Here is a 13,730-nt window from a genome sequence, read left to right as displayed (position 1 = left end):
GGTAGGGGCATTTCTAAGGAGCTATTTTATATCTAGAATTGTTATAAATCTGGTGTGAGAATCATATACTTTTAGTGATTGTACCAGTCTTATGTATTGTTTGGCTACTTTGGATGAATACGATTATATGTTTTGACTAGATTATTGTTTGGTTTTGATTAATAAATTGTTGCTGAACTGTTTCTTTTAAGTTTTGGAAATAAGTTTAATCGGTTGATAATGATTTAATTTTTGAAACGGTTTTCTTGAGATATGAAAATGAGATAACTATTGGATTTAGCTTGCTTTTAAACTGGTTTTGGATTTTGGACCGTTGAAAAAGATTGTGGATTGATTTGGTTGGGACCCGAAAAGGGTGGCAGAGTCCAAGTTTTAGGGGAGATGCTGCCGAAATTTCTAGAGAATCCGAGTCTTTGTTTGAAATGTTATTTGAAGAATTATGGATTTAAGGCCTTTACTATATTACTTGGGGAATTGTTAATTTGAGACTTTTATTATCTTTACCTGAAGTAATTGCGGAAGTGCTGAAATTATGTTTTAAAAAGAATTATTGAAAAGAGAATTATGACTTAGCCTTGTTTCCTACAAAAAAATATTATGGTTTTGGGTGGAAGTCATTAGGAAGAGGTTTATACTTGAGGGTTGTTTTAAAGATAAAAAGGGTTTATGTTCTTCTTTAATTTGATTAAAAGGTTTTACTCGAAGGAGTTTCAATGACTTTGAAACAACTTGAAAGTTTATTGATAAGTCTAATTTTTCCAATGTTTTAGGGAAAAGTTTAAAGCACTGTTTAAATTTTGAGTTTTCAAGACTAAACAATCTTTGAGAAATTTGAAACACTTTAGATTTAATCATGGAATTGGAATTGGTTTTGGTTAAGTAAAAGAAATGGTCTTAAAAATGTGTTCAGAGTAATTGACTACATGATTCGGTTTGACTTAGATCCTATTTATATTACTCAAATCAGGAATCCAAAGTTTTAAAGATTTTAAACGAATTTGATGAAATGAATTATGTTATTCTCCCCTAAAGACTTGAGACTTTGCTGAGGAACTTTTGTTATAAAATTCCGTTGTTGGATGGATGATTTTGAATATTTCGAAAGAGATCTTTAATTTGTCATGATTTTGGAAGTTTTGGAAAGAGGATGCCGAGGGTGGCTTTGTTTTAAAAAGGGAACCTACTTTGAGTAAAGGTGGCTTATGAGTCTGAGATGATTTGAGGAATGTGAACTTTAAAGTCAAGGCTGAAAAGAATTGATTTTTGATTTCAAAGTGAAGTGAATTGAGAAAAAGTGATTTATGGCTTGAATGATGATTTTATGGATTTGATGATGTTGGATGGTGGAAGTGCTATTTTGTTATGAGCTGGAATGGCTGTGTATGATAATGAATTATGGCTGATTGTGGAATATGTTATGAGCTGGATGGCTGACTATGAATCATGAATTTAAGTCGGATGGCTGAGATGAATGTTGATTTATGGCTAAGAATAAATGCATACATGCTGAGTTACTGATATTGTGATTGTTGCACTTCCAATTATCTGAGATACGAGTTTTCCTGGGTAGAAGCAGTGGCTAGCCACCACGTGCTCCAGGTTGAGACTCGATACTCTGCTGACCCTATGTCGTAAGTGTGGCCAGACACTGTGAAAGTTCTGGATGAGCTCGCCCCCGTGAATATACACCAGTGAGGGTGTTGGATGTGAATTATGATTATGATTGTGGACAACTCGAGTTGGGGATGCACGACAGAGGGACAGTCCAATGGTTAGCTACCAGGACTTGTCGGGTTGGCTTTATAACCGACAGATGATATCATCAGCCACTAGGACAGGCATTCATCATATGCATCTATATGATATTGTGTGGGTGTGCATATTGTACTTGGTTTGCCTTTGTGATCACTTGTGATTAACTGCTAATTGTTCTACTTGCAGTAACTGTTTGTTTGTGCTTGAACTTTCCTATTTGTGTTTGCGACTGGGACTCTGTTGGACTATGGTGATTGGTTGTTGTTTGGGTTGTTTGGGCCTAGAGCCGTAGTTGATCATGAGGTGGGCCAAAAGCCATGTCTGGTTGATGTTTCTGGTTTGGAAAAGTATGAAGAACTATTCTGGTTCAGCATAGATAAACCTTTTGAAAGGCTTTTGAATTTTTAAGAAATGAACCGTTTCCTCTTTCAGAAAAGATTTCAAATACTTTTTATAGTAGACCTTTGTTTTTTGAAAAGATACATAAGGCGGTTATTAATCACTGTAACGATTTTATCTCGCGTATCCTATTATAGTAATTCTGCAACCCTATAGTGAGAACCCTTTCGAGAATGATGTTCTCACTCCCCTACAGGTCTTTTCTTTTTCAGGTTATAGACGATGAAGTTCAAAAGAGCTTAATTCTTTTCTGTTAGACGATATTTCTGTATTGTTTTAGTATTTATGTTTCTCTCGCCTTTAGCTTTGCAAGTTTTGTAAGAGGGATAGGATTTTGATATGAGATGTTTGTAAATTAATATGTATGTGTGTGTGTGTGTGTGTATATATATATATATATATATATGAAATTTCTGTGAGTATTGTAATTTATATTGTAAGTATGAATGTATGTTTATTAAAGATTTGGTTAAAGTTTTAAACATGCTCATATTTTAGTATTTAAATATTACAAGAGTCATCGTAATACCCGAGCTATCAAAGTGGCGCAGCCGGAAGCGTGACATTTTGATACTTAGGGTGTTACAGTGGAGGAAAGGGCAATTTGGGATTTTTAATAGTTTTTTAGAGTTTAAGTACTTCTATCATATAGAAGACATCTTTTATGGTTACAATTGTCGTTTTTTTATATAATTACATTTGTCAGCGTTTATATTTTTCATGGGTACATATAGTTATTTATTCATTTGTTAAAGTACTAAATATTTTTTACATCATTTAATGGCCATATATAATTCTTTCCAATACCAAAAAGATTTTCTACAAAGTTTATTCTTGCATTAGTAGAAAATCTTTTGATGTTAGTTTTATATATGGAAAAAATTTATAAAGTGAAGACAAATGATAAAGTAATAAAGTAAAGAATTAATTATTATTAAATTTTTTATTTTGATAATGCATAAATCTATTACTTTGATTTAAAGGTAACTATTTTTTTTTTCATGTTACTAACTTTTTTACTTTACAAGAATTTAATCTCTTTTATATACTTTTATAGATTTCTTACATAGTTGGTCAAACCATACAATAATACGCAAGAGATATATTGGGAGCAGGGACGCAGGTACATAGAAGTAAAGGGGGGCAATGCCCCACCCCAAATTTAGTTTTTATTTTAAAAGAAAAAAAAATTAGTCTAGTCCTTCCCTTTTTTTAGGAAAAATTACCATTTGTACCCATGAACTTTACGAACGCTGACAAAAATATCCATGGAAGAAGAAAAGTGACTTTGTACCCATGAAAGACTGGATCCGTCTGTCGATAGTACCTGAACGTCATTAAAACGTTAGCTCCGTTAAGTTAAAAGCCAACATGGCACGTTAACTGCTTACCTGACTTTTGATTTTTAATTTGAATTTTTTTAAGAACCTTATAGAAGAGAGAGAGAGAGAGAGAGAGAGAGAGAGAGAGAGAGAGAGAGAGAGAGAGAGAGAGAGAGAGAGAGAGAGAGAGAGAGAGAGAAACGTTAGAGGCACTTCGCGCCATTCCATCTTCTTCCCCACCACCCTTATGCATGCCCTAGCAGAGAGAGAGAGACGTGAACCACTTACTGAACCCGACGCCACCAACCAATCCGCCCAACCGCCTCCGTCTGCCCAAAACACCACCGGCGACCAGCATCGCCCAATCCTTCTTCCATTTTCTTCTCCATTTTCCTATTTCTTCTCTCCTTTTCGCGTAGTCACTCTGTCTCTGCGCGAACAGCCCCTGCTTCGCATCTTCCAGTCCGGCGAGGAACCAAGGGCGGTGAACTTTTGTGCCGATGCGACCGCCGCTCCTCCGCCTCGCCCAATTTCTTCGTCCTTCCCTCTCATCAGCGCAGGTTCAATTCCCTTTCCCTGCTTCCTTGTCTTTTTTCTCTTTATTTTTATTACTTTTTCATTCTATTTTAGTGATCTGGGTAGGTTAAGTTACATGATTTCTGTGTTTTGGAGTGAATATGTTTGCTGTGGCTGAATTTTCTGGGTTGTTTGATGCCAACATAGAACTAAATACGCTGTCTGAATTTATTGCACACCACATGCTCGATATATCGCCTGAATGAAGTTTTTTATTTAAACCTTATATCTGATCAGCATAGGACTTAAGTTTTGTTTTCATTAGGCATTTTAATTCACAAATATGCAGTTTTCTAAACTTCGTGATGATGATTGTGATTAAACTTTAGTTATGCGCTAGTTGAATGTCCTTGTTGAACACCAAGTTATCAATATGTTGTTGTCACTCAATGAAGAGATACCTACCTAACAAAATATAATTTAGTAAATTCTTCATATTTTACACAGTTGAAAATAATACCACCACCACCATAAGATAATTATAGTTTTCAGGAGACATTTTTCTGAAAACATTCACTATTTTACACGGGTTAGCAGCAAACATAGCCTATTACATATTCCTCACCAAACATCATAACATGTATATCTCAAATCATTATTCTATAAATCAATAATTGAAAGTTGAAACCCCATTTTCCATGTAATAAATAATGGAAAGGATTAAGGGATGTATTGGGCTTATGAATGCAGTTTAGCTAAAATTTCAAATAATGTATAACTAAAATTTTACTAATTCTCAATTATTCTAATAAATTTAAATCATATCTTTTTTATTGTGTAATAGATTTATAGAAACAATAGTCATTTAATTATTGAGTGAATCATATTTTATAATTTAATAATTAGAAAAGTCATAAACATTGTCCAAACTTTTTCTTGAATCAATTTTAGTGAAAATAGACAATTAACTTTCCCATGAACCATGATTTGTTCATTTAGTGGTAATAGACATACCTACATAATTAATAAGATTTACATGAATAATAATACTTTAAGAAACTAATTATCACGTTAATGTTTGAGCCGTAAGTCGTTGTTTATCAAAAGTTCATCTTCATTTCCTTTCTTTATCTTAAATATTTTTTATTTTAAATTTTTATCTATTGTATAACTAAAATATTTTTATCTATTTTATCTTAAATATTTTTATCTATTGCAGTTTAGCTTCTCTTATTGCTTGTCTCAAATAAAGTGCAACTGTTTTCTGAACTTTTTGATGATGATTGTGATTAAACTTTGGTTATGCGTTAGTTGAATGTCCTTGTTGAAATAGTAGGTGTATTGATATGGACTGTTCATTCTTTTTTTATTGACAGAAATAGCTACCACGACGCATATCACATTAATAATACACCATAGAGATAGACTTGAAAGGGGATCGAATGGCAAGTTGTGTTATGCAGAAGGTGAAATTACTGAGGTGGAGATAGTTAACATGGATACTCTAAATGGCTTCTTCATTAGTGACCTACTGAAAGACATTGGGTATCCAATCATCTTTGATTTCTACTGGCGACAGCCTGGAATGGAAATTGATGGTGGTTTGAGGCTTTTGCGACTTGACATGGATGTCGTTAAGATGTATGAAGCTGCTGTGGAGAATGGGCATAAGATTGAATTATACACAGAGCACCCAATTAGCCATACCACAACCTTCTGTTGTTAGACCTACATCACCAACTAACCAACCGCCTCCAAGAGTTACCAGACAAACAATGCATGGTGCAAGTCGAGAGACCACTACACGATTTATGCGATTCATGCCAACTCCACCATCCACAATTCAAACACCAGGCAGATGGTCAGTACCTGGGTTCCGTCCACCAACAGGAGCATCTTCAAGTGGCAACAACAACGGGGTTTTTAGTGGCAGCAGCAACTCCACACCCAACAAATAGGATTTTCTAGTGTGAATTTGTTTTTTGATGAAGTACTTACTGTAATGAGAGCTCTATGAACTCTTATATTATGGTTTTTTTGTAACTTATGCCTAGTAATTAAACAGCACAACTTGATGCTTTCATGTTCATGGTTTGTATTGGTTCTATTAGGAACATTTGATTTGCTACTGCTACATCAAACTCATACCCTTGTTTTGAGGCTTTTGTTGATAACTGCATATGAGTAAATTACTTCAAGGTTTATTATAGCTTATGGAATGAATATTTAGTTCCATTTCCAGGTTACAACTTTGCTATTTATTTTACAATACCATGTTTCTGGCTATATTAAGATAAATCACGACATTTATATTTCTTTTTTTGTCAAAATTGAGTTAACTCCAATCTAACAGATATCAAATACATTAACAATCATGGACATTAATGTCATAACACAACTTGACTTTTTCCATTACAAGTGAAGATAGTAACAGAGTTTCGAAGTTCATCATCATCGAGACCAACCAGCTTCTAAGTTCATCATCATTGAAACCAAAAAGCTGCACAAAAAGACTCCAGGACAACATACACCATAAGCACAGTTACATATTGATTAATTGGAGTAGATTCAGCCCTACACAAATCAGTAAACTCAAAAAAATAGTTATAATCCATGACCTAATAATTCTAATTTCACCCTGGAGCTTCCCTATCTTTAACAAGATCTTCACACTATTCTCTTGAATCCCTCTTCTTTGCCCAGTGAGATTGACCTCATGGTTACCACAGGAGCTATCTTGATTTTTTCTAACAAGGGCTCTTGCCAGTCCCTCCCATCCTCTGTCAATCTCATCCACCCATACAAAATACTTGCAATCCATCATCTGTAGTGTGAAAGAGAGGAATAAGGAATCATTCACAATAAGTTAATATGATCAGAAGCACAAAAACAAAAAGACTTACCTTCCATAGAGGACACCTTACGAACCATCTCCCAGGATTTGTTAAGGTTCCAGATTGTAGCAACACCACACCCTGTCCACAAAAGCATCTCCCAAACAAAGTCTTCTCTTCATCCCTCTTGGAAGATGAAGTCTCTTCTTCGCTGATGCTTCCATTCGAAGAACATTGGTTACCTCTGCTTCTCCTAGACATTCTAGGGTTTTGAAATTGAAATTGGGGAAACAGTTGAGGATAAATTAGGAAAATGAGTGATGTTATAACAGTATATTTATGCTTGGACACGTTAGACTGCTGATTCAAAGCCAGGTAAGCAGTTAACGTGCCATGTTGGCTTTTAACTTAACGGAGCTAACGTTTTAATGACGTTCGGGTACTATCGACAGACGGATCCAGCCTTTCATGGGTACAAAGTCACTTTTCTTCTTCCATGGATACTTTTGTCAGCGTTCGTAAAGTTCATGGGTACAAATGGTAGTTTTTCTCTTTTTTTATTTTCCAGCCCTCCCCTCTCTTTTTGTTCTATCTTTTCTAAATCCCCCCTCTTTAATTTCTAAAAAAATCCAGCCCAGAGCCGCAGGTACATAGAAGTAAAGGGGCAATCGCCCCCCAAAATTTTAGTTTTTATTTAAAAAAAAATAGTTTAGTCCTCTCTTTTTTTTTATTTCCCAGACCCTCCTCTCTTTTTGTTCTATCTTTTCCAAATCTCCCCCTTTAATTTCTAAAAAAATCCAGCCCAATAGTCCATTTTCTATCCTTTTTTTATTTCCCAACCCCTATCCCTTTTATTAATTCTCAACGTACAATCATTCCTCAATTTCCATCCCCTTTTTTTTATTTTCCAGCATACAACCAATCTCTCCCTCTTCCCCTTCCTGCCTTGGCTTTCCAAAATTTCAGGTAACAACTTTTTCTATTCTTCTTTTTCTTTATCTCTTTAATCTTCTTATCTTTTACAGTTTTACCTCTTTGACTTTTATTTTTTTTATTTTTTGCAGATTAAAAAAAAAAGATAATAGTTTAACAAGTGATTTTTCACTCTTCTTTCTAAAAAAAGGTTCTATTTTTATTCTTTTTTATATATTTAGTTATTTACTTAATTAGTTAATTTATTATTATTTGTTAATTAAGTTTATGTTATTATATGTTAGTTTGTATATTTAGTTTTTTTTATTAGTTAACTATTTAATTACAATTTTATATTATTTATACCAGGATGTTAGTATTATTGTTCTGAATTTTAATATTTTATTTTATATTGAAATATAATTTTTATATTTTATAAAGATTTAGACTGTAATTTATATTTTTTGCTAAATATATTTTTAATTATAGGAACTTATTTGGCCATTTGAATTATGAGTAAGTTCAAAACTATTGATACATTTTTTAAAAGAAAAGATCAAGAGAATGAAGATGCTTCTACTATTACTACTCCAATACTTGAGGGGTCATCAAATTTCATTACTTCAATTCTTCATTGAATAGCTCAAAACGTCCACGATTTCTTCCAAATCAACTGGATGTTTTTCGTTTGGAAAGAGATCCTGAAATGCGACCAATGATTTGGAAGTTTCCTCCAAATAAAAGAGATGAAATCTATCGGGCTTATATTAAAGTTGGGCCAAATCAACCAATTCTTGATAATTATCCATTTTCTGGTGATAAAAGTCATCGTCGCTTTCAAGCTTCATGGTTTAAATTGTTTCCATCTTGATTAGAATATTCTATAGAAGATGATGTTATATATTATTTTTCGTACTTTCTTTTTGCTAAGAAACCTTCAATCAATACGGGTTCAAATGCTTTTATTGAGAATGGTTTCAGGAATTGGAAGAAAGTAAATAGTGGAAAAGAATGTGCTCTTTTGAATCACATTGGCAAAGGTCCTAACTCATTCCATCATAAGGCGCTAAAATCATGTGATGATTTGATGAAACAATCACAACATATTGATAGACTTCTTCATAAGCAAACATCAGAAGAGATTGAAAAGAATCGAATTCGACTAGGAGCATCTATAGATTGCATTAGATGGTTGACATTTCAAGGTTGTGCATACAGAGGACATGATGAAAGCCAAAGTTCAAGCAACAGAGGTAACCTTTTGGAAATGTTGAAATTTTTGGGATCTTACAATGAAAGAGTGAAAAAGAATGTTTTGGAAAATGATCCAAAAAATGCTAAGTATACTTCAAATGATGTCCAAAAAGAAATTCTACATATTCTTGCTACTAAGGTGAGAAATTCAATTAGAGAAGAGATTGGAGATGCCAAATTTTGTATTATTGTTGATGAATCTAGAGATGAATCTAAAAAGGAGCAAATGGCCATTGTTTTAAGATTTGTTACTCTAGATGGTTTTGTTAAAGAGAGATTTTTTGATCTTGTGCATGTCACTGATACTTGTGCAACAACTTTAAAGAAAGAATTGATTTCTGTCCTTTCTCATTATAATCTCCAAGTTGAAAATATTAGGGGTCAAGGGTATGATGGTGCTAGCAACATGCGGGGTGAGTGGAATGGTTTGCAAGCTTTGTTTCTTAAAGATTCTCCACAAGCATACTATGTGCATTATTTTGCTCATAGGTTACAATTAGCATTGGTGACAGCTTCAAGAGAGGTACTTCAAATTCATGAATTTTTTACTCAATTAAACTCTATTGTCACTATTGTTAGTGCTTCTTCAAAAAGACATGATCAATTACAAGAAGTTCAAACAATTGAAAATGCAAACTTGGTTGCTCAAAATGAATTAGAAACAGGCAAAGGTGTAAATCAAATAAGCACTTTACAAAGAGTTGGGGATACTCGATGGAGCTCTCACTTTAATTCTATTTGCAGTTTGGTAAAAATGTTTACTGCTACCAATATTGTTCTCAATAATATCATTGAAGACGGGACAACTTATGCACAAAGAGGTGAGGCTTATGGTGTTAGTAAAATATTATTGTCATTTGAATTTGTTTTCACTTTGCACTTGATGAAAGAGATTATAGGAATCACTAATGTTCTTTGCCAAGCACTGCAACAACAATCTCAAGATATTCTTAATGCAATGCATATTGTTTCTACATCAAAGTTGCTTCTTCAATAATTAAGAGATGGTGGATGGTGCAATTTTCTTGCAAATGTTAAAGATTTTTGTGAAAAACATGAAATTGAAGTCCCTAATATGAGTGCACAATATGTTTTTGGAAGAGTTCAATCTCGTCAACCAAGTGTGACTGTTGAGCATCATTATCGAATAGATGTATTCTTGGCAACAATTGACTCTCAAATACAAGAGTTGAATAGTAAATTTAATGAGCAAACAATAGAGCTTTTGACTTTGAGTTGTGCTTTGGATCCTAAAGACAATTTCAAATCATTTAATATTGAAGAAATCAGCAAGTTAGCAGAGAAGTTTTATCCCCTTGACTTTCCTTCTAATGAGCTAAATATTTTGAAATCTCAGTTGCAACATTATCAACATGATATACAGAATCATTTGAAAGGCATTGGTACACTTTTTGAATTGTGCAACAAGTTGCAAGAAACAGGAAAATCAAGAACTTATTACATGGTTGATAGATTAATACGTCTTGTTTTGACTCTACCAGTATCTACAGCAACAACAGAAAGAGCTTTTTCAGCAATGAAAATTGTTAAGACAAGACTCCGAAGTAAGATGGCTGATGAATTTCTTGCAGACAATTCGGTCATCTATATAGAAAAAGAATTAGCAACTATTTTCGACACAAATTTAATTATAGATGATTTTGAAAATAGAAAAAAACGTCAAATAGCCTTTTCATGATACAAAACTGTAAGTGGTAATTTTTATATATTATTGTCTTACTTTGATTGAGATTATATATTTATTTTTTTAATTTTATCAATAGAAATAGTAATATAAAATATAACACCGCCCCCCTAAATAGTTAGCCTAGCTCCGCCCCTGATTGGGAGCTATTTGTTATAATTAATAATTAATGATTGGCAAAGGTGATATATTTTCATACATGAGCCTGTTTCTTAGATTCCGTAGTACCCAGAGCATGATAAAGAACATTATAAGCCACTTTCTCTTTTTAATATTTTGGTATTTCTTGGTAGGGCCCACAAATGCAACATAGGCACCATTTTTATACAAATTGTAGAACCAGAGAGCTGTGTCTAAAGTTTGTTAGAGTGAACGGCAAATTGAATAAAAGGAAGAATGACGTGAATTGAGATGTACAGAAGAATTTAGTGAAGTTTTATTAGGGGTTTCTTCTTTAACTTGAAGAAAAAGATTTTGTAGAACTTTTATTTCATATTTTTGTTATAAAAATGTTATTTATACACTAAAATTAATTAATATAATTAGTTGCCATCTATTTGTATATAAATATATACGTAGTTTAATTTATGATAAAAATTTGTATGTAGTTATTTTTATGTGAAGTTGATAATTAAAAATTTTTTGTTGATAATTTAGTCAAATATGTCAAATTATCTACTTATTCTTAACTATCAACTTCACACGAAAATAATTTTTATATGAGTCTTTTAATATATATTTTATATTTCAACATGTATTCTATCCTGATAGTCTATTTTAGTTTACACCTAGCATGATTGTTTTCATTAATATACATACGTCCTCCTTCATACTCTTTCTCATTCTTATTATCTCTCGTTACGTTTTTTTCTCATTGTTGCGACCTGAATTCTACTTCCTAGGCTAATAGTTTCAGTAAAACTTTCTTATAGAGAGGCCATCCTGACTGAATTGGACAACAACTGTGATGACTCAACTAGAAGCTCAGACATGGTAGTTACACTATAACATTTTTGGCCAAAGATAATTTTTATTCAAAGCAATATTTAATAAAAATTGCCTTAAATAGGCAAAGACAACATTTTTCACAAATTGCCTTTAAGTAAGGCAAAGATGGTTCACCAAAAAGTTGGAAAATTGGTTAAGCCCCTTTATGAGGATTTTGAGAGTCTCATGGAATTCCATGATTTCCATCCCTTCTAAGAACGATGAGGTTCATGTAAATTTTTTCACGAGTGTTTAATTTTCTAAGGAATTAAGTTGATTGATGTTGCTCATTACCTCTAAAGATGAATGGGGCTACTCATTCATGGTAGAAGCTTTGCCTCTCATGTATTACACTACAGTAAGATAATCAAAGTGATTTTAATTTTATTAAATCGTCTCTCCCCATTATTGCAGACTACTATATATTTTGTTTACTAGCTTCTTTTTATTTTTAGTGAAAAACTTCTTTTTACTTTTACTATAATTGGTTTTATATAATACGACTCAAATGATATGGATAAATTATAAAAGTATAAAGTCGAATTAATTGTCAATAAAAATAACATAAATAGAAAATTAAGAAATTTAGTACTTACATACATATACTTAAAACTTCCTAGAATACCTCTTAGAACCCTTCTTAGGCATTGTCATCAAGACTCCAAGGGATACTGCACACATTCTCATACCACAAACTAGTTGTCTACTAGACTTGGCTTACTCATTCACATGTCAAACACCACACACTTATTAGATGCATTGCCTGCTAGTCTGCTACTTGAAAATAATATTTTACTTTGTTCCAATGTACCAATTGCTTGTCTTCTTCTTTGCCATATGTTAGCCATGAATTTCAAACATTTCCACCATTGGAACTTATCACCTTTTTCTCTCTATATCACAGCTGGTTTTATATACAAGAGACATGTCAAGTAACAAACGTGCTCTATTGCATTTGTAATTGAGGATGGACAAGTTTTCCTTATTAGTCACGTGTTTAAATTGCTTCTGAACTTGAAAATGAATGTAATTATCCTTGAGTCTAAATGTTCTCATTACTTGTGGTTGGACCATTCACCAATCATCAAAGCATATTACTGTTCTAGAGCCAAGATTAACTTTCCTACGATATTCACTAGTTATTATTGTAAGAACCAGAAATTTTAGAAAAATCTTATTAAGAGTTAATGTTAATTTATTTATTTATTAAGTAACTTAATCTCAAGAATTATTTTATTAAAGATAAATTAAAGCAAATTTTTATTAATTGAGTTTAAAGTAATTTAAGGTTTTATTTAATTTTATAATTATTGAATTATTTTCTATATTTGAATAATAAAGTTTAGCAAATATAAAATAATAAGAATTTTATATGGTTTGATTTAAATAATTGAGATTTTAGAATTTAATATTAATATTTTTATAAATAAAAAAAATTAATTATATTACCTTATAATTTTAATTAGAGTATTTGATTTCAAATTAATTAGTATTTTGATACAATAAATTATATTTTAAAATAATTTTAGAGATTTAATTAAATTTTAGATGAATCTAAAAATCCCCAATTTTATCATAAAATCCTAATTCCCAAACCAAAATCCTAAATTCCTAAAACATAACCCTAACCCCAGTTTTCCTAACCTAGCCGCTATACCCTTTTCCCCAAAATAACCCAACACCCACAACCAAAACCTAATAGCCAGAAGAAAGAAAGAAAGGGAGAAGAGAGAACGGGGAGAGCAGAGGGGAGGAAGGAAGAAGAAGGAGGCGTCGCGGTGGGTATCACCGCCACCGTCGCTGTCGTTGTTGGCAGAGGGGAGAGGAGACCCGAGAGAGATCGCGCAGTTGCCGCCGCCATTCAGCTCGCCGCCGTCCCGCGCCGTCGTGCCACTGACCGAGGAGGCCAAGGGTCACTACCTTCAAAGCTTCTGTCGTGACTGTGCAAGCTGCCGCCATCGTCCTTATCGCGGGCTGCTGCTGCTGCACGTGATCGCTGCCGCCTCTGGGTCCGTTACTGTCGAGCAGAGTCGCCGCTTCTAGGTC

The 13,730-nt window shown here is 33.0% G+C and overlaps 1 protein-coding gene and 1 pseudogene across 1 annotated transcript; both read left to right on the top strand.

Annotated features, from left to right (window-relative positions):
- Nucleotides 1-8,250: 8,250 nt before the first annotated feature.
- Nucleotides 8,251-9,989, top strand: LOC148579591 (uncharacterized; annotated as a pseudogene).
- A 78-nt stretch (nt 9,990-10,067) lies between these two features.
- On the top strand, nt 10,068-10,691 carry LOC148579590 (uncharacterized). Its single transcript, XM_088490713.1, has one exon. The coding sequence runs from the start codon at nt 10,068-10,070 to the stop codon at nt 10,689-10,691; it is 624 nt and encodes a 207-aa protein (XP_088346839.1).
- The last annotated feature ends 3,039 nt before the right edge of the window (nt 10,692-13,730 follow it).

The sequence above is a fragment of the Arachis ipaensis genome, chromosome B10 (genome assembly GCF_059453495.1).
Source record: "Arachis ipaensis isolate K30076 ecotype BB chromosome B10, ASM5945349v1, whole genome shotgun sequence".
Classification (NCBI taxonomy): Eukaryota; Viridiplantae; Streptophyta; class Magnoliopsida; order Fabales; family Fabaceae; genus Arachis; species Arachis ipaensis.
The sequence above is the reverse complement of the archived record's forward strand: the minus strand, read 5'-3'. Positions and strand labels throughout refer to the sequence as shown.

Excerpts from the sequence above, each read along its gene's own strand:
- LOC148579590 (XM_088490713.1), top strand. The coding sequence starts at position 10,068 with ATGAGTGCACAATATGTTTTTGGAAGAGTTCAATCTCGTCAACCAAGT.